The 18,793-nt window shown below is 42.8% G+C and overlaps 3 protein-coding genes across 6 annotated transcripts in view; 1 reads left to right on the top strand and 2 right to left on the bottom strand.

The window, feature by feature from the left end:
* Window positions 1–18,793, bottom strand: part of LOC134094196 (peroxisomal sarcosine oxidase-like) — a 284,404-nt gene that overhangs the window by 262,795 nt on the left and 2,816 nt on the right. The window contains exons 5-8 of one of the 2 annotated variants that reach the window (XR_009940430.1): window positions 18,428–18,580; window positions 17,997–18,146; window positions 17,642–17,717; window positions 16,204–16,634 (exon numbers count right to left, since the gene is read on the bottom strand). Coding sequence is in view for 1 of the 2 variants with exons in the window: in XM_062547630.1 (XP_062403614.1) it covers window positions 16,504–16,634; window positions 17,642–17,717; window positions 17,997–18,146; window positions 18,428–18,580 (510 nt within the window). In the remaining variant the exon portion in view is untranslated. Of the gene's footprint in view, window positions 1–15,909; window positions 16,635–17,641; window positions 17,718–17,996; window positions 18,147–18,427; window positions 18,581–18,793 lie in introns of those variants that run through there. The other variant, XM_062547630.1, reaches the window with a different exon arrangement.
* On the bottom strand, window positions 244–8,187 carry LOC134094179 (E3 ubiquitin/ISG15 ligase TRIM25-like). 3 transcript variants are annotated; one of them, XM_062547609.1, is made up of 14 exons: window positions 8,106–8,187; window positions 7,174–7,791; window positions 6,728–6,823; window positions 5,992–6,225; window positions 5,626–5,791; window positions 5,505–5,528; window positions 5,276–5,326; window positions 4,900–4,968; window positions 4,466–4,597; window positions 3,647–3,688; window positions 3,518–3,544; window positions 2,480–2,521; window positions 2,362–2,388; window positions 244–2,099 (listed from the first exon to the last, which is right to left on the bottom strand). In XM_062547609.1, exons 2-14 carry the CDS (start codon window positions 7,753–7,755, stop codon window positions 1,924–1,926), a joined length of 1,668 nt encoding a protein of 555 aa, XP_062403593.1. In that variant the 5' UTR covers window positions 7,756–7,791; window positions 8,106–8,187; the 3' UTR covers window positions 244–1,923. The 3 variants fall into 3 exon arrangements, with proteins under 3 accessions (XP_062403593.1, XP_062403584.1, XP_062403602.1); XM_062547600.1 differs by having other exon boundaries at window positions 7,174–7,818; window positions 8,106–8,136; XM_062547618.1 differs by having other exon boundaries at window positions 4,496–4,597; window positions 7,174–7,818; window positions 8,106–8,136.
* LOC134094096 (microfibril-associated glycoprotein 4-like) lies at window positions 12,810–15,398 on the top strand. The gene is made up of 6 exons (XM_062547485.1): window positions 12,810–12,980; window positions 13,105–13,167; window positions 13,257–13,472; window positions 13,727–13,823; window positions 13,920–14,087; window positions 14,436–15,398. Exons 2-6 carry the CDS (start codon window positions 13,123–13,125, stop codon window positions 14,708–14,710), a joined length of 801 nt encoding a protein of 266 aa, XP_062403469.1. The 5' UTR covers window positions 12,810–12,980; window positions 13,105–13,122; the 3' UTR covers window positions 14,711–15,398.

Below are 18,793 nucleotides of genomic sequence, written 5' to 3'. Positions count from 1 at the left end.
CATACATTGTGTCTTCATTTCACTGTTCGCTACATCAGAGTACTTACTCTGAACAGAAGTTGCACGCAAAATAACATGCAAAAGAATCTGAACAAGTATGAACTGTGAAACTGATGGTGCTCCACAGGAGAGCAAAGCCTCTGTTGAACTGTGTGAATCAGACACAACGTCTGTCAGCTCTTTTAGATCATCATTACATGAGAATCAGACCTAACATGAACAGACACACTCAACTACTCAGAGTATGTTTTAATAATAGCCTATGTTTAATCGTCCATTACAGAGTGAGCCACACTGTCAATTAAAGCAGGAAAACAAGAAAGAGCCTAAGAGGAGCAGAACAAGTCCTTTTGCTTACATCTATGCAGCTTCATTCAGTGTCCCTCTCGTCGCACCAGATCTGTAGCCTACTGAATAAGACACATCAGCTCAGAGCTGCAGTCTCCTCTCCTGGGAGCAGGCCTGTCAGATCAGCCAACACAAACACAGCATTCCTGGAAAACAGCCTTGTGCAAAATTCAGAATTGAGTTGAGAATGACTCCTAAATTCCAATTCAATTCTTGAGTTTGAATTGAATTTGAATTGAGGTCAAAAACAGGATGCAGAATTACAATTTGAATTTGAATTAAAGGAAAGAATTGAAATTAAATGAAATTCAAAGAAATTCATATACATAATTTAAGGGTAGTGTTAAACAATGAAGTTTCACAAAATATGTCAGATATGATGCAACAAACACACAACTTATAATTGAAAACAGTTATCAGTTACATATTCAAAGTAACCTTCCCAAAACTGAATGTATGTGAGATTCAAGACATTCTTCCTGTTATGTGACTGGAATTGTTTTGAATTGCCATGAATTGAATTCCACTTCCTGTCATTCCAATTCCAATTCCAATTCAACTTCCTGTGGGGTGGGGCCAATTCAATTCAAATTCCAATTCATGAACTGAATGGAGGCCAATTCTAAAATTCGGAATTGTGCACAAGCCTGCTGGAAAACCTACTCACTGTTCCTGGCAGTGAGCTTGGTGTTGTGTTGTACAACAGTATGTGCAGCAACTGCTGATGCAGAGAGGGTTAATGTGGGTCTTTGGCTGAAGCCTTACCACGGAAAACAGCAATGGGTGCACTCACTTCAGGCAGTGAGTCAAGGGATGTCATGTTTCAAATGACTGATCTCTATTATGTGGGCTTCCTATTAATTGAGACAGGAGAATGTCAAGATCTGGTCCATGGACAGAACTGATCCAAAGGACAGCTAGTATGACCTCAAGATTGACAGTAAACGTATTAGTCACTGTGGAACAGGGTCACATGAGCAAACAGACCTTGCACCAGATGTAACTGGCCCTCAGAACAAGACAAACATAAAACAACTTCAACAATGTAACTACTGTCTTAATTATTTAAAAAACGTTTCTCACAAAAGCATGCAGAAACCCAAACAATGAACACATAATAATATAAGTCCTAGATAATCCAGTCTAAATTGTTTTTAGTGATCACATACTGTATCTAGCAAAACATATTATAGACATTGTTACATCACACAATTTTTAATTAAATTAATTTTTCTACATCTATTATCTATCTTGCAAAAGCAAGAATATTATATGTATGTTCTCTGCATTGATATTGAAAATATTAGACGCTGCTCACAGCATTTGTATCTAGCCAATGATTAGGGCCCATTGATATGGCTTGCAGAAACCTCTCTTATGTGATTAAACAACTGATAAATAGGCTTGCTGCAGATTGCCATCCCTCCTGAATAAGGGCACTACAGTACCTTCTTTCATATTATATACATTGCCAAAGCAAAGCCTGCACACATTTCAGAAGTACTTGGCTGAATCCGCTCAGCTGTGATGGGAGAGAACCATGACTGAGAGTGACCATCATGTGAGCCTAGCCTGTCATTTTCCACGCCGAGATGGCGCACTCGCTGGCCGAGAAGATCCAGAGGACTTAGTAGGTGCACTAGCTGGCCGAGAAGACCCAGAGGACTTAGTAGGCGGCTTCCCTGAGGATCCAGAGGACTGAGTAGGCGGCTTCCCTGAAGGGGTCGGTTTGGGCGTCTTCTTCCCATGGTCTAGGGGCAGTAACAGGAAACACATACTGTATCAATTAGATAGAAATCTCATGGTCTGCTATGGCAACACAATTCTACCTGGAAGACAAATCATCACAGCCTCGATTATGTGAGATTACAATGGAAACAAGGCATCCATCGGTGGCCATGGGTCCAGCCTGTTTGTCTGTCAGTGCTGCTGACTGGTGAATTACTGGTATGGCCAACATGTCAATTCGGGATAAAAATGTCTGCCAAATGACTAACAGATTTATAGACCTACCTTTGTCATGATGGTGGTGTTCTGATTCTGCAAAATGTCGAAACAGAGAAGCCATTTTGAATAAGCAATGAGTGAGAGACATGTAAAACAATTAATAATCAAAACGTCCAAAACTTACTTTCTGCTTTCTTTTGCCCTTTGCTGGCGTCTGGCTTCTTGTCTGAAATAGTAAATAAGGAATAATCCTTGTAGACTTAGGACATTGTAAAAAACCTATTAATATGAAGACAGAAACTTGATTTTTTCAATTTATGGTAAGGACACACAAGGTTTAATCTTATCAAAATTATAGCTACAGCTATTATAGCTAGCATGGCCTAAAGTATATAGAATTAATTACACAGAGGCCACATGACAAACTAATTCCATTAGGTTACAGGTGAGAATGACATTTGGTGTTTCCAGAAAATATCTCCTGTTTCTATTCTGTTTATTGTCATTTCATTGGCAAATCCAACAGCTCATGGTGTGGCTAGGGTACATATGATGGTTGCTATGCCAAAAACAGCAGTTGCTTGGGTAATCTTGTTGGTTGCTATGGTGGTTGTTGCTAGGGTAGTTAAGGTTGTTGCCAGGGTATTGCTAGGGAACATTATGGTGGTTCCTATGCAAAAATAAGGTGGTTACTATGTTGGTTGCTGAGGTAATGATGTTGGTTGCTATGTTAGTTGCTAGGTTGACACTGTAGTGGTGGTTGCTAGGTTGTTGCTAGGGTAATTAAGATGGTTGCTAGGGTACATACGGAGGTTGCTATGCCAAAAAAGTGGTTCCTATGCTGCTTTCTAGGGTAATCTTGTTGGCTGCTATGCTGGTTACTAGATTGTTGCTAGGGAACATAAGGTGGTTGCCATGCCTAATAAAGCTGTTGCCATGCTGGTTGCTATGGTGGTTGCTAGGTTGACATGCTTTAATCCTTAGAACCCAATTGATGCAAAGGGCATTAAACGACACCGCAATGCATTCTTCTCTGCTATATTGCTCCACAATTTTTAGTTGAAATGGATGGATGAGCTGTCAGTGGTGCTGACTGGTGGATTACTGGTGTGGCCAACATGTCAATTCAGGCTGGGATAAAAGTATCTGCCAAATGACTAAACGTGATGTCATGTAAATGTTATTTTACACCTCAGAGAGCAGATTTCCAGACCTACAGTACCTTTGTCACGATGGTGGTGCTCTGATTCTGCAAAATATCCAAAAAGAAAAGCCATTTAAGAACCATGAGTGACCAATGAGTGAGACATCAAATGCAAAACAACTAATAATCAAAACGTCCAAAACTTACTTTCTGCTTTCTTTTGCCCTTTGCTGGTGTCTGGCTTCTTGTCTGAAATAATAAGGAATAAATCAGGCGTAGGACAACATAACTATGTTTAATCACAACAGGTCACAGAAGGTTTAACCCTATCACAACTATGGCTACAGGTAGCATGGCCTAAAGTATGTATGATTACACAGAGGACACATGGCAAACTAATTCCATTAGGTTACAGGGTGACAATGCCATTTGGTGCAGGCCAGCACTATTGGTCAGCTCCAAACTGTAGGCTACTGAGTGCAGGGCAGGCTGATAACCAACCTGGACTTGTAAATGACCAGAACAAACACAATGACTAGTCCACTTCCTTGTCCTTGGTGCCTTTATGGTGTCCATAAAGCAGATGCAAACAATAACAGGCATGTCCAACCCTGGAGCTGGCTGTTTTTTACTGTTTTATGATGAAGGCACATTCAAGTTAGATCGGCATGAAGGAGAGTGAAAGGACACCTGTGACCTGCTTGTACTGTATGTTTGATAAATTGGTCTCATCTCAAAATTTCAATACGTCCATCTCATCTCAATGGTTTCATGTTAGTCAAATTTGAAAATTATGTTTGGGGCTACACTCGAAACATTCTGGGCTGAAGCAAAATCGGCTGGCGACACCTCTTGTCCGACCTATGGTGGATGTAGCCTTATTCATTGAAACTGTCTTCTTGCTTCACATTATAATGCCGCACCAGGTTTACATTAGCTATGGCTACTCATACTAATCCATATTCCCAGGCTCCTCGCCGTGTGCGCACATTTGTAGGCTACGGTGGCTTTCTGTTCATGACATACGTGGATGAGTTGGATGAGTTTTCTGTCCACCTGGATTCTGAGCAGGTTGAAAGTGCACAACATGCACCACCTGAGGGGGTGGGGGGTGGTAATACACCGGCCCAGGAGTCCGGTTGTAACCAGGGCTGTAATCTGAGGGGAAGGACAGAGTCCGTACAGACAGAGATATAGGACTTCAAATAAATTCAAATATCATATTATATTTACTATGTAAAGCAACCTTGGGTTTGAGAAAGGCGCTATATACAATGAACTTGTTATTATTGTTGTTATTATTATTTATGTTACTATTATTATTATACAATATCAACGATAATGTAATGGTTATTAACCTAGTTAATGAGTCCTGTAGTATTCAAATGAATCTCCATATAACTGAGCTGAAAAACATTTCATTTAAAGTTCTAAGTTCATAAAAGCAAGGAAGGACTCACTCCTCTCCTGGGGCAGCTCTGGCATTGTTGGAGTGGCCATTTCTCGGACCTGACGAGCATCTGAGATTACTGAGGGGGAAAAGGGAAAGCCTGAGCAACACTTAGACTTCTAAGGTCTAGTATGAGTCTTGAGACCTTAATGTGTGTTACCAAAGATACTTCAGCTTAATCAACCATCTCTGGTGATACTCAGCAGAGCAATGTCAACATGACATTGCCTATAGTTTCAACCTAGACTACTATAAGAGGCAATAAGCTACACTCTATCAAAATAACATTTCTGGAAAAATAGCTATCATAGCTACATATAACTGAAAGCCATTTCAGTGTCAGTTCTACGTCTATAAGGAAAGAGAAAGACAGACGGAGAACTCACACTTTTGACAGGCCACCTCAGGTGCTGGAGAGGAGACTTCTAAGATGTCACCTGTGAAGGTAAGGAAGAAGACAACTGAAAAGGCTGAGCATGATGTAAAATCTAGACCCAAACAAATGTAGATCTGTTTGGATCTTCAAATGAATAATGCTACAGTGGTATGCAGCAGGCTCTTTGTCAACGGTGCTATCAATAGATTTAGGAAAAGGTATGAGGGAATGTATTTCACCTTTGTCAGGAACCTTCTCAAAAGCTGCAAAATGGAATATTATAATGATTAGGCATTAAGAACATGTTGTCAATTGCTGTCAGAAATAGACTTGTATGCTCAAACATACAGACACACATACCTGCCAGAAGTGAGATGCGGTTTTCTGCTGGTACACTCAGAATTTTGTCCAGTAGCTGCTTCACAGCAACCGCAGAGGACTGATAGGCTGTCACAGCTTCAGAGTCTGTGTTCATACGGGGGCAGTAAGGGTCAAATTTGGCGTTGAAGGGCAGTTGGACTGAAGCCTGTCAGAAACAAAGATGAGATGCCATGAAAGAGCACTGAAAACTGTCATGGGGGTGGGAGGGGGGTGATTACAGGATCAGAGGTCATTTCAACATCAGACCTTCAGTTCAGTTCAGTATCTACACAATGCACATTTTCATGACTATATTCTAGTGTTTCCTGATCATTACTGCGTATCATTTCTTGACTCCACACCTACCTGCAGGAAGGACATGGAATCCACTCTTGACAGAAGGTCACTGAGCTCCACTTTGGCGTGGCTCATCTTCTCCACATTCTGACCAAACATCTTTGTTAGAGACTGGAGCTTGGTCTGACCACTCTCCAATTCCTTATCCACGGCTCTCAAAGCATCTTGCTCGTCCCTGTCGATCAGATCCCTCATGAGCTGATACTTTGTGTTCACCATCTTCTTACGAGCAACCGCATCATCCTAAAAAAAAGAATCTCACACTTTTCTGGCAGGTGGATTTTGAACACATGCACCTCAACAATGCACTGGCCCCAGTCGTGGTGCGACTGGCTGGGGCACCTGCACCGCACGCTGGCGACCCGGGTTCGATTCCCGCCCCGTGGTCCTTTCCGGATCCCACCCTATTCTCTCTCCCACTCGTTTCCTGTCACCCTACACTGTCTTGTCTGATTAAAGGCATAAAAGCCCAAAAACATATCTTTAAAATAAAAAAACAATGCACTTTATATGATCATATTGCATATGATCATATTGCATTCTGTCATTAAGAAGTGTTTTTTTCTTTATAGCGGTGCACAAAAAATACATAAAACACAGAATGCAGTATGCAAATCATGAAAAAAATAAAGTGCATATTTCTGAGTGATTAGACACCATATAATATTGAACTAGTTGTCCTAACTTGTGCAACGACAATAAAGCTGAATCTAATCTGATACATGTGTGGTCAGTGCACTCTTACCTGTAGCTCCAACTCCTGCTGCCTCATTTGGGCGATAACGATGTTGTTCTTGTCGATCTTTCTCTCAAGCAAAGTCAACATACCACTTATCTCAGACTAGCAAGGAACAGAGAAACACAACCATCACGTTGATCATTACTTTTTTTGTTATTCATTGTGTAGCCCTTAAGCCTTGCAATATATGAGCATACAGTTACTTATTTCCATATATTGACGATTCAGATATTTAGTCTTTATTTGAGTGGCTGTCCTAAGTTGAGTGTATTGTCTAAATAAACATCTCTTTTATAAATTGTATCTTATGTCCCGCAGTACCATGTGAGAATCAAAAATCTTGTAGGCTCTATAGGCTGTGTTATGGGCTTACCCTGAGGGGTATTTCACTGGGCTTTTACTGCCTCCTTCAACACGGTAAGAAACACATTAATGACAGTAACTTGACAGACCTCTTTCTGTTCTCGTCTTTCCTGTGGGGTGGTGTAGTCGCAATCTCGGTGCGCCTGCAGACAGGTGCTGCAGATACTGCACTCATGTTGATTGCAGAAGAACTCTTTGATCTTGCAATGGTCCTGGCAAATCCGTTCCTGCAGGTCTCCTAACGGGTCGGTCAGTTGGTGCGCGCGGAAAACGGGATTTTCCTCGTGCGGCTTCAGATGTTCTTCACAGAATGAGGCCATGCATGTAAGGCAGGTCTTAAATGCTTTTACCTCAATGCAGGTATCACATTTGACAACATCTGTTTCCTGCTTGACTGGTACATCTTTGGAATAGTCCGACTCCGATGAAGATGTTTTGATGGTTTCAACAATGGCACTTAGGACAGTGTTTTTCTTCAGCTCGGGTTTGCTGGAGTATGTGTGCCTGCAGTGAGGACATGCCAGGGGGACATTTTCTTTCCAGGCCACATCCAAACAGCCCTGACAGAAGTTATGACCACAGGGGAGTGTAACGGGGCTTTCAAAAATACACATGCAGATGCTGCATGTGAGCTCATCCTCCAGGCTGGGCAGTGATGTGTCAGTCGCCATGTCTTTGCGCCGATTTAGTGCGTCTGCGGAAATGGTCTATGTAGACACACACCATAAACAGTCCTGTCAAAACAATACTGACTCAAAATAACCATAAGCAGACTGTAGAATACACTCTGAACCTCTCTAAAATATTAAAATGTAGGATTAAACATAGTGGACCTAGTCTACCCGCACGTCAATGAGTTAGCGCACGTGTATACTATGGATAGACATATACTATAAAGTCATGATAAATTCTGAATATGAAATATTGCATACTATGTAGGCACATTAGCCTACACACTAGGCCTACACACATTATTTTCGTCTACCCACATAATGAAATACGTTAACTATTGCAAACTTACCTCTTCAAGAGCTACTGGCGGCTTGCTTACTGGCTGGTGAACGCTCTTCGGGTCAGTTGAGGCTAGGCTACTCTAATTCCTCGGTTCCTACTTGTAGTTCCTCATATGCCAGTCATAGCGGAATCGAACATGGGGAAACAGAAACTGAGAGTGTAAGGGCTTATAGTGACTGTACACCAACTGGCCTGTAGATGGCCACCTGTGGTTTGGTTTTTGTTGATGAATATTTCTTTGGGTTGAGTTGAGAATATTTGTATGTCCTCACACACTGGGTGTATTGAAGGATGTGAATGCAAACACGGTGCATGTTGAGGAGAAGGGCGAACCAGCACTCATCCTAAACAGGAGTTCCAAACAGGTGTTTGCTCCAGGTGCACCAGAACCTGCTTCATGCAGTAATAAGTGAGTACTCTGCCTGGGCAAACCTAGCCATGACAAATCATTTTACAAACAATCCAAGCAAAAGCTCTGGTGTGAGGGAACTAATAACTACTAATCTGATGAATGACATAGCTATTCAATTCAGTGACCAAAAATAGCCTGATCACTTTAATCCAAGCCATGTGTTCTATGGTCCTCTGTCTGTGCCTTGCATGACACCTGTTGTCTTTGTCATGTTGGTGAAGTCGGGGACACCTGACAAAATTCTCACTCTCTTCTTTTCTCAATGACCCTGGCCACTCTAGATGACCAGATGGGTAAGTCACTTCCTCTTTGAAGGCAGCTGGTGTGAAACTCAGAGAAATATTCCAATTTCATTGTAGATGGCTAAAATTGCTCTGATTTTTATGTGACAAAAATAAAAAAGTGTTTATAGAGTGATTATGGGAGTTGTTTTGCTGTTTTTTTTCTGCAGATCCATTTGTGTGCAGTTTCACGCTCACATATCATGTATTCATGACATCTGAAGAGCTGTGCACTGCCCTGCTGAACTAATATCCTTGTAGAACAACTGCCACTGACTGACCGACGGCCGTTGTAGTAACAGAAATATTTTTGACATATGTATTAAACTGCTGCACTATAGAACTTCCATATATGCTTAAGGTGTTCTGTGTTTCTGAAAGGAAAACAAGAGTAGTGTTGGTTAAGTTAGAGGTCACACTTCCTTAACAATCATTTCACTCTCAATTCTGAGCAATCAGTGGACACTGGGCTGGTGCAGGTCAAAGAGAGAGTAGTGATGCTGATCGTCCACTGGGTGGCACTGTATGCCTTCTCCTGCTGGACAACCAAGCTGTGGTTCTCTTCTTGGAGGTAATGATGTTTGTTTGACCCAGTGAGTATGTGTAATACCAAACAGTGTGCCGTGAGGGCTGTGTAAGTGTATTGCATGAACAATTTCAAATTAAAGTTTTTTTTCTTTTCTCCTTAACAATCATTAACAATTTGCTCGAAATTGTAGGCTATCAAATTACATTTTGTAAATCACTTCTGAACATTTATGCATACAGTTTCGTCCTCTTTTCATGATAGCATTTAAATTGATCATTGAATGGTACATAGGGGCAATAAACCACAAGAAAGTATACAGTATTTATGACAAAAACTGATCTAATTAACTGAAATGAAGCAATCAGGAAGGGGGCAGGTATTTCAGGTTTTCCTAAAAGTTCTGAGATAAGTTATTGCTCTTTACATTATTTGCTTTTTTGCTTTCTTAAAACAGAAGCTGTCAAAACAGGTGAAGGGCTATGCACTTCTCCGCATGCTTAGAGATTACATCAGGACAAGGAGACCCATTTTGTGAGTAACATGTGCACGCACGCACGCACACACACACACACACACACACACACACACACACACACACGTGTCTTCGATGCCCGGAATTTGCACGGAGGAGCATCATACCACTTCCTTTAGCCCCTGATAGATGTGTAATAATGTTAATAAATCTGTAACATTGTGAACTGAAAGATGTGTAATAATCTATATCAGTGTTTCTCAACCTTTTTTCAGTCGCGGCACCCTTTACACGATTGAAAAATCTCAAGGCACCCCAAACTTTTTTTAAACTCATAGGTGAACGCGCGCGCACGCACACACACACACACACACACAGGAGTGTGACTTACACTCAGTGAGAGACTTGGGCCTGCAAGGATGCATACAGCCGCTCTATTCTCGCAGGAATGGATGACAGACACACACGTAGCTCCTGGTCCACAGCTCTAGGGCGCTCTCTGTACTTGAATCCGAACGTGAGGTAGCATAATTGTCATCATACTGACGTTTCTCGGGCCGTTTTCAGACAGACGTGTATTTTCGCAATGTTCTTTTCCTGCTGCTGACCGAGTCATTTGGCCGTAATGTTGGAACCACACCATATGAATGCAATCGCGGAAAAATTCTGCACTTGCCAGTGATGATCGAGAGAAGTATTACGTGTATAAAGCGCCCTAATGGCACTTAACAGTTTTGCATCTTTCTAACATGCTGCTGGTTAGCCTCCTCCATACTCCCGGTGTAAAAACAGTACACTCTTCCGCATGCACAGCAGACAGCACGGCCGCATTTGTCAATATCTGCAGCAAACCAAAGCCCTTGCTGACGGTCTCTACCTCCTTCACTGAATAACCACACAATGAAGAGGAGATGATGTTGAGGGCCCAGGTTCAGATATTATTTTCAAAAACCTGTCCATGTTGCTAATTAACCGCTACACAATAACGCTATGACTTGACAACTCATCCGATATCGCACGCTGTAAACAAAAGTAACCAATTTATAGACGTCATACAGGCTACGGATTGCAGCTTCAGGGTTAGAAAGAAATATCTATTTTCTCTGATGTGTGGCCGCAATTTACTTATCTACGTGATAAAGCTAGACTAGAGGAAAGATTCCAAAATTATGCTTTTTTTTTTATTATTTGATTAGCCTAGTGTCAGACACGTTTCTGCGGCACCCCTGAGGAGGCCACAAGGCACCCCAGGGTGCCGCGGCACCCCGGTTGAGAAACACTGATCTATATACAGTAAATCATTCTGTAATGTTGTCATTATAATAATCATATCAAATACTTTTCCAGGCTGAACAATGGACAATGGGCGAAGAATCAGCCCTCAAATAGGGTAATTGAAGTATTCACAATATTCTGAAATGTTTTAAAACTACTTTTGAGTCTTCTTAAAGTACACTATAGTTGCTACAGTGACGCACCTCATTTAACTCTATGGTGTAAAGAGTCAAGATAACTTATGACATCTGCCCTATGACGATCAATGATTCATGATTTCTTTCAGGGACGTCAACTTGATCAGTCCCTGGTTTGGCACAAGCGTCATCAAACAACCCAGCCAATCAGGATTAAGGACAAAGGTGTGTACCTAGTATTGTTATGCCTGACCACTGAACCTACTGATTCCTCTGTGTATGAAGTAAACTATGCTGCTCCCATTACATGGTAAGAAAGTAAATGAATGAACCTTAGAGACTATTTTATTCTTTGCAGTGCTGCTTATGGTCTACAGGCATGACCACAGCTTTGTGTCTGTGAGGATGCCCCTCCACGCCTCTGTCGAGGATGTCATGGCATCCTTAACCCCAGCTGGAGACAGCATGCTGGTGAGGGTGACGTCCTCTGGAGGTAAGAGCAAATGATCAAACACTTTGTTGAAAAAGAACAAGTTATATTACCTTTCTGTTCCAACTGATCTGGAGCTAGGAACAAATGATCAAACACTGTCCAACTAGCTGACTTACCTTTCTATTTCATTTTGTTGAAGAGGTTTGTTAGTTACTGAGATTTTAAATGTCTGTACTTTATCCCACTCCAGTGAGGGAGCAGCTCAAGATGGATGCCAGGGCCGTCTCCTTTCTGAGCATCAATGAGAGGCTTTTCCTCTGCTCTGCCAGCCAGGCTGCTGAGCTGGTGAGCGCTCTCTCTACACTCACTTATACAGACTATATATTGTGTGGTGGAATAATATTGGGAGCACTTAGACTCTGCGCAGTAATATCCTCACTCCAAAGTGAAACTGAAAGTGCAAGAGTGAAGATATTACTGCACCACACAATATAGTTATCCCTCTTACCTGCTTAGAAATGCACCACGTTTTATTTTTTTGTCACCATACTTGGTCGTGTGACTACTCGCGTAACTGTATTTTAATAGGGAAAACATGGAGGTGTTTGATCGCTTCTAACTTCATCTCTGGATTGTAATGAATGCATTGGGCGAGCTAAGTGCTATCAAAGTTGCAACGCGCGCCATGCAGAGCCAGTGAGTGCACACAATGAAACGAGAGAGGTATGTATCAACTCGTCTTAATTAGGGGAATAACGTAGTTTAATATGAAAAAACGGTGAAGTGTTCCTTTAACTTGAACATGGGGACAAACATGGGGTGACGGCATCCGCATCACACCTGCCAACACTCTCATTTGTCCTTGGGTTTCCCCGATGTCAAGGTTATCTCCAGGCACCCTCAGTTTTGTTGTTTCTTTCAGAAAACTCCAGTGATTTGCATCCATTAAACTTCACAAAATAATGGATCCATTTATTGTGTCTGTTAGTCTGACATGTCCCACGTTGCCACTTTGTGTATTAAATAGCCTACACCTAGGCTATACACATGGCTTCCTCTATTTCAATTTCAACCCTTTAACCTGGCAACCCAAATCAGGAAACCTGTGCACGCTGCGCAGCACACAGCCACTCTCACTCAAGCAAGCGTCCATAAACCCAGTAGCCTACAGTATCTCACAAAGACATCTTGTGTTTGATAATCACAAATATCCTGACTATGTACTAAAACCAGTTGTGCTGCTTTCAATTGGACAAAGTTAGGTAAACGCACGTCCCTCCTGTTATCATCTCTGCATTACATAAGGGAAGCGGTGAGCCACTGGATCTGCGACACAAACAAAGGTGAGATTATTAAGAAAAACACAGTAATGGCAACACAATTAGTGTGATTTATGACCCATACTGTTTTAATTGTTAATGGTGTTTGGTGACTAGCATTTAAACTCCTAATTTGATTTGAATACAGTCTTGAATACCCAGGTTCATGTATGAACTTCACAGTGATCACAGCGTAGGCTACAGCATCATGGTAAGCTAAGATCAAACATGGCTAATTCACAGAAGCCCTGGCAGTGCTCAGCCATTTCTCCAACATTTATCTCCCCCAAAACCTTGCAGCTTTGCTGGTCCTTTGCTTTGCTGCTTCCCTGGCTGGTGCAGTCTCACCCACTCGATCAGGACCTCCTGCCTATCGACTGCGAAGACGTATTCTTCAACGTATCGATTCACAATGGCGTCTACACCATCTACCCAGTAGGAAAGGACTCACCCATGGAGGTGTACTGTCATATGGGTTACCGTGAGAACGAAAGCCATGAAGGGGGGAGGTGGACGGTGAGTGGACGTCTGACTCATTGTACATGCTAGGATCCTAGGATTCCAATAGCAACAAACCTATAGGATTTAGGAATCCAAAAAACAAGAACAAAATCTGTTTCAAATCTTATTGGATTGTAAATCTTATCCTGTAGGATCCTATTGGTTCCAAAATCTGATTGGAATCTGATTGGAATCCTAAGACCCTTTGATAAGGGTGTCTGTGAACATGGTCCACATTCTTCCAATGATCACATTCCCTTATATTTCAGGTGATCCAGAGAAGAATAAACGGCAAGGTGGACTTCTACAGGAACTGGGATGATTACAAGAGGGGCTTTGGAGACAAGAGTGGAGAGTACTGGCTGGGTATACAATACAACTACTGATGCTATTGCTAACTTGAGACATCTCTGTTGTCAGTCACTTGATGTTTGCTCCAACACTGTTTCTCCATCACCACAGGTCTCCAGAACATTTTTCTGCTCACACATGGGATGAAGTATGAGCTGAGGGTGGACATGGAGGACTGGGAGGGGGGGACTGTCTATGCTCTGTACGGCTCCTTCTTTCTAGGACCTGAGTCAGATGGGTACAGACTACATGTATTTGACTTCATTGATGGTGGCGCAGGTAAGTCCAACCTGTCTTCAGATATGGGCTTCAAAATGGATATAGTCTTATGTTATATGTGGATGGGATATGTTACATGGTGCTGTGCCCTCAGGACAAAGGGATGGTTCGGAGTAATTTCACACTAGGGTTTTTTGCACCATGACCTCGAGCCAAATCCTCTCCCAGACGTTTTTTCCCTTTGTCGAGTTAGCGCTATCAGGCGAATGGCTTAGTGCACTAATGGAACCAACAATGTATCTCGTAAATGACCCCACTTTAAAGACTCTATGTATGTATGTTTTTTCCTCTAACAGTACACAGAGCACACACTTTTTTCATTTGAATAAAAACAAACTCTACTTTCAGGTAATTCTCTAATCTACCATAATGGGCAGAAGTTCTCCACCTTTGATAAGGACCAGGATCCCTACTCCAGGGGCAACTGTGCAGTGACTTTCCGGGGAGGGTTTTGGTATCACGCTGGCGCTTATGCCAATCCCAACGGTGAATACAAACATAGGGACCGCCACAACGGAGTCACAGATGGGGTGTTTTGGAGTGGATGGAAAGGGCACCGTTATTCCCAGAGGAAATTTTCCATGAAGGTGAGAAGGGTGCCCTTTTCTGAGTCAGTAGACTAGTTACAGTTGTCTCCTGTTTTGGTCATGACTCAAAAACACTGTGATTAAAACAGTATATGTGACCCTCCACAGCAAAATCAGTCACATTGTTCAAATTTTCAAAATGATAGTTTTTAAGTTTTCACGAAAGGGCATAATCAACCTTCAAAACGATACCTATATCTAATGAATTGAACGTCATATTACTGAAATATAAACATTCAAAGGAGTTGAGTTCATCAAAGGGCACTGTTATTCACAGAGGAAATTTTCCATGAAGGTGAGAAGGGTGCCCTTTTCTGAGTCAGAGGACTAGTTACAGTTGTCTCCTGTTTTGGTCATGACTCAAAAACACTGCGATTAATTAAAACACTATATATAAATGGATATCAGACGATTGTTGCATGGACTGACATTGTTACAAACAGATTACTTATTCGACAAGATTGAAATTGAAATTAAACATCAAAATGTCTTGAAAACCTTTTATTAAAACTACACTAATTTGAATGCACTTGAACGTGTTCACACTTTTATGACAGATAATGAGTATATAATTTAATTTCTGTATAATGTTTTATGTTCTGATTGAAGGCCAATTATGTATTTACTGTAAATAACTTGTAATTGAGGGTAATTTAGAGAGTCCTTTCAATGATCTGTAAGTCTCATTATTTTAAATAAAGCAGCTAAACATATAACAATTAAAACCCAGAATTGGCCTTTCTGTTCTGATACGCACAGTACATGAAGTGAATCAGGATAAAACATTGAGATGATTGACAAGTGATTGACATTTGGTTTGTTATTATGACCGCCGCTAGTATGTTTTTCATGTCATCTCCTTCCTGAATTTTTGGTCAACGATTCGCGATTCAACGAACGGGACACTGTAACACTGGGGCACATGAAACCTAGTGGGCATGTAGCCCCTGTAGATGGAAATTTCTTGTTTGGTCCCCGGGGGCCACTCCACCCCCACAACAACCTAACTCGCACTCCTAGATGCATGAGTGTATCTCAGTAAATCATGAATCATCTCGATGTTGCCAACTAGACTTCTGTAAATACATCTGCATGCATCGGGTTGCTCTGTACATTGGTCACATTTTGTCTATAGCGTTTAATATGTGGCAAGTGGTCCTCCAGAATCACAATGAAGTATTCATACACACCAAGCATCTTGACCAGATGATTACCTGTGAATTGTGCACAATTAGTGGTAGGTGGTGGCAAATAGTAGCCTACGGGCCAGCAGCAAGTGAGCAGAACAGGACAGTGGCAACACAGAGACAAAGTTGATGCTGATGATTTTTACCAATGCTCTTTATTTTCACCCCCTCCCTACCCCATGTCAAGGTAGGGGTTGAGGGTGTAGCAGAAGCCTTATATAAAAACCACACTGAGTGCACTTTCAGCTTGATTGCCTCAGTCCCAGATGACTGGGCACACAATCATAGAATACGTAGTACGAACGCATGTCATTTGAGCTGCCTGGTACTAGGCTCCTTCACAATCGTGGGTCGTTGAATATGTCACATTACAGGACGCTTCCTCCTTCGAACATCGTTCCTGACTTTGAATATTCGGATACGACAATGGAAATTTGTCGGCCAGGACACAATCGTGGCAAAATCGGGCTGAAATCGTGAAATCTGTACAGGCCATAGGACATGATTCAGACGCTAACTATGGCAGTTGCGATCTCCTCTCAGCATGAAGGAGACTGTTGATGAGCATTGAAGTCCATTGATTCAGTAGTCCATGACGCTTGATGCATGGCATTGGTCCCTTGGAGAGTGGTCAACAGGAGCCTACAGTGCGGACTTTGAGGGCACCTGGAAGCGGCTGATCTTGAACGGGGAGAGGTCGTGGGAGGGCAGCTGTCCCTGGCTCAGGTCGTACAGGATCTTGCCGATGACGGGGCCGAACTTAAAGCCGTGACCTAAAAGGGAAGTGACATGAAGGGCCGACTTAGGCTGCGTTTAGACTGCAGATCGGATATGCTCAATTCCGATATTGTGCTCATATCCGATTTGTTTGATTGCATGTTTACATCTAGGCTACTTTCGCCAGTGACCCTAATCCGATCATGTGTGTTTACATTTGCCAGACACTTGAAATGGCCCGCATGCGCATGGGCTAAACGTTTATTGGAAAACATTATTTGTAGCCTACGGGCACTGCACCAGTTAACACAGAAAACACATTCACACATTTTATTTCAACACTGGTTAACAATTTCAGTCACACAATACCTATAATGCATGTCTACTGTACATCGACTTATTAACTAATTGGCTGCATCTGAAAACAAACACTTGCTGTTCCAGAATGGATGCGACAGAATTAGGTCTGCTCTTTGCATTCAAAACCCTGCAACGTCCTCTTGATATTACCAAAATTCTAAAACAGAGAAGGAAGAAACGGGAAATCATATCAGAATACGCTTAGGCTGCAATTATTGCTGCCACCTCAATTGAAAGGGAGATTTGGGTCCACGAAAGGAGGTGGGTGCGAGTTGCCGCCGGCTATGGCCATGACAAATGTCACAGATTAATGACGTGTGGGACACATTGCACTGGAATATCCGATTTGTCTCTTTAGACTGTAGACGCATGAACAAATATCACATAGGAAAGGGGTCTGTATCCGATCTGATAAGATTTTTTACTGAAGAGTTTTTTTTACTGTTTACACTGTCGTGGCACAGATCGGATACGTGCCACATGAGAGCAAAAAATCGGATTTGGGTCACTTCAAACTGGGAGACCAAATCCTCACACGTCTATGAATGCCTATAATGTAGTCTAGTTCTATTACCACACTCCCAGCCCTCAAATTGGTGTGTGTGTGTGTGTGTTTGCTTTGGGTGCCGTGGGAGTACGGTAAGGAGCTTTAGGGCATACAGTATGTAGACAGCAGCTCACCATCATGAGCACCTGGACTGACCTGAGAATCCAGCGCCGATGACAATATTCCTGTAAGTCGGGTGGCGGTCCAGGACAAAGTCACTGTCCGGTGTCATCTGTCAAAATTCCAAAAATAACTCTTAATGTTGAGTTAATAAACAGACCCACCCCCACCTCTGGTTTCACCCTTTATGGCAAGAAACAGCCTGGATCACCTCGTTTTAAGGACACTTTTGGCTGAAGGAAAAGCTCAGGCAGTGAGGTACTGTATGTGTACTGTATGGTACTGTACTGTATGGTACTGTACTGTATGTGTGCAGCACGTGGCGTGTGGGACCAGTGCGTTCTGGTTGAGAGGGCACTGGGCACCACGGTGACGGGCACCCATGACTCACGGTGTACATGCAGCTCTCCACCACGGCGGGCACGGGCACCAGGCCGGGCATGCAGCGGGCGACGAAGCGCTGCAGGATGGCGATGTCACTCTGGTCCGTCTGCCGGTCGCGCTCGTCCGGGTCCGTCTCCTTACCGATGTGGTAGCACACCTGTGCAGGTGCCAATAAATAAACTATCAAAGCTGGCCACACCAACGACAACAACAACTGGGGAAAAGGAAAGAAAGCTCTTTTTTAGTTTTCAGAGGTGCACTTAAAAGCTGCTCTTAACCTCAGCGTGTCCGTCAGCAGGGAGCGGAATCAGCAGTGTAATGCACATGCAAGAACAAATCCACATGAATCATTCTCTCATCCTGCAAATGGAGCCCCAAGGCCCTACGCTCCTCTCAATCCCGCACAGCCACCCTCCTCGGCCAATCAGGCCGCCTCACCTTCATCAGTCCTGGGTACTCATTGGACGGCAGGCCGTAGATGTGCTGGTCCGCCTCCTGGCTCTCCAGCTGGATGAAGCAGGGGAAGCGCTTCTGGACGTCATACGAGCCCGGAACCTTCTCCCGCCAGTAGCACACGTTGATCTTCACTACCTGTCCAGGAAAAAAGGAGGAGGAGGAGGAGGAGGAGGAGGCGGAAGTGAAATTTTGCCCAAGACCCTCAGGCAGATCTTACATGTATTTGCCACGATGAAATGGTCCCAGGAACTACAGGCAGGCCTTTCCTCTGTGATCCCCCCAGCTTTGTACAAACAAACCCGAACCAAAAGCAAATCACAGAAGTAGCCTCCCACAATTGCTGCATTC

Source organism: Sardina pilchardus, chromosome 1 (genome assembly GCF_963854185.1).
Source record: "Sardina pilchardus chromosome 1, fSarPil1.1, whole genome shotgun sequence".
NCBI classification, from domain to species: Eukaryota; Metazoa; Chordata; class Actinopteri; order Clupeiformes; family Clupeidae; genus Sardina; species Sardina pilchardus.
This window is presented reverse-complemented; position numbering and strand designations above follow the sequence as displayed.

Bases quoted from the DNA above. Each gene is read 5' to 3' on its own strand.
- LOC134094179 (XM_062547609.1), bottom strand. From the start codon at position 7,755: ATGGCGACTGACACATCACTGCCCAGCCTGGAGGATGAGCTCACATGC. The intron at 4,598-4,899 runs GTGAGTCCTTCC...CCTTCCCCTCAG, and splicing joins AGAGCTGCCCCAGGAGAGGA to ATTACAGCCCTGGTTACAAC. The intron at 2,522-3,517 runs GTACTGTAGGTC...TTACTATTTCAG, and splicing joins GCACCACCATCGTGACAAAG to ACAAGAAGCCAGACGCCAGC.
- LOC134094096 (XM_062547485.1), top strand. From the start codon at position 13,123: ATGTATGAACTTCACAGTGATCACAGCGTAGGCTACAGCATCATG. The intron at 13,168-13,256 runs GTAAGCTAAGAT...AAAACCTTGCAG, and splicing joins GCGTAGGCTACAGCATCATG to CTTTGCTGGTCCTTTGCTTT. The intron at 13,473-13,726 runs GTGAGTGGACGT...CTTATATTTCAG, and splicing joins ATGAAGGGGGGAGGTGGACG to GTGATCCAGAGAAGAATAAA.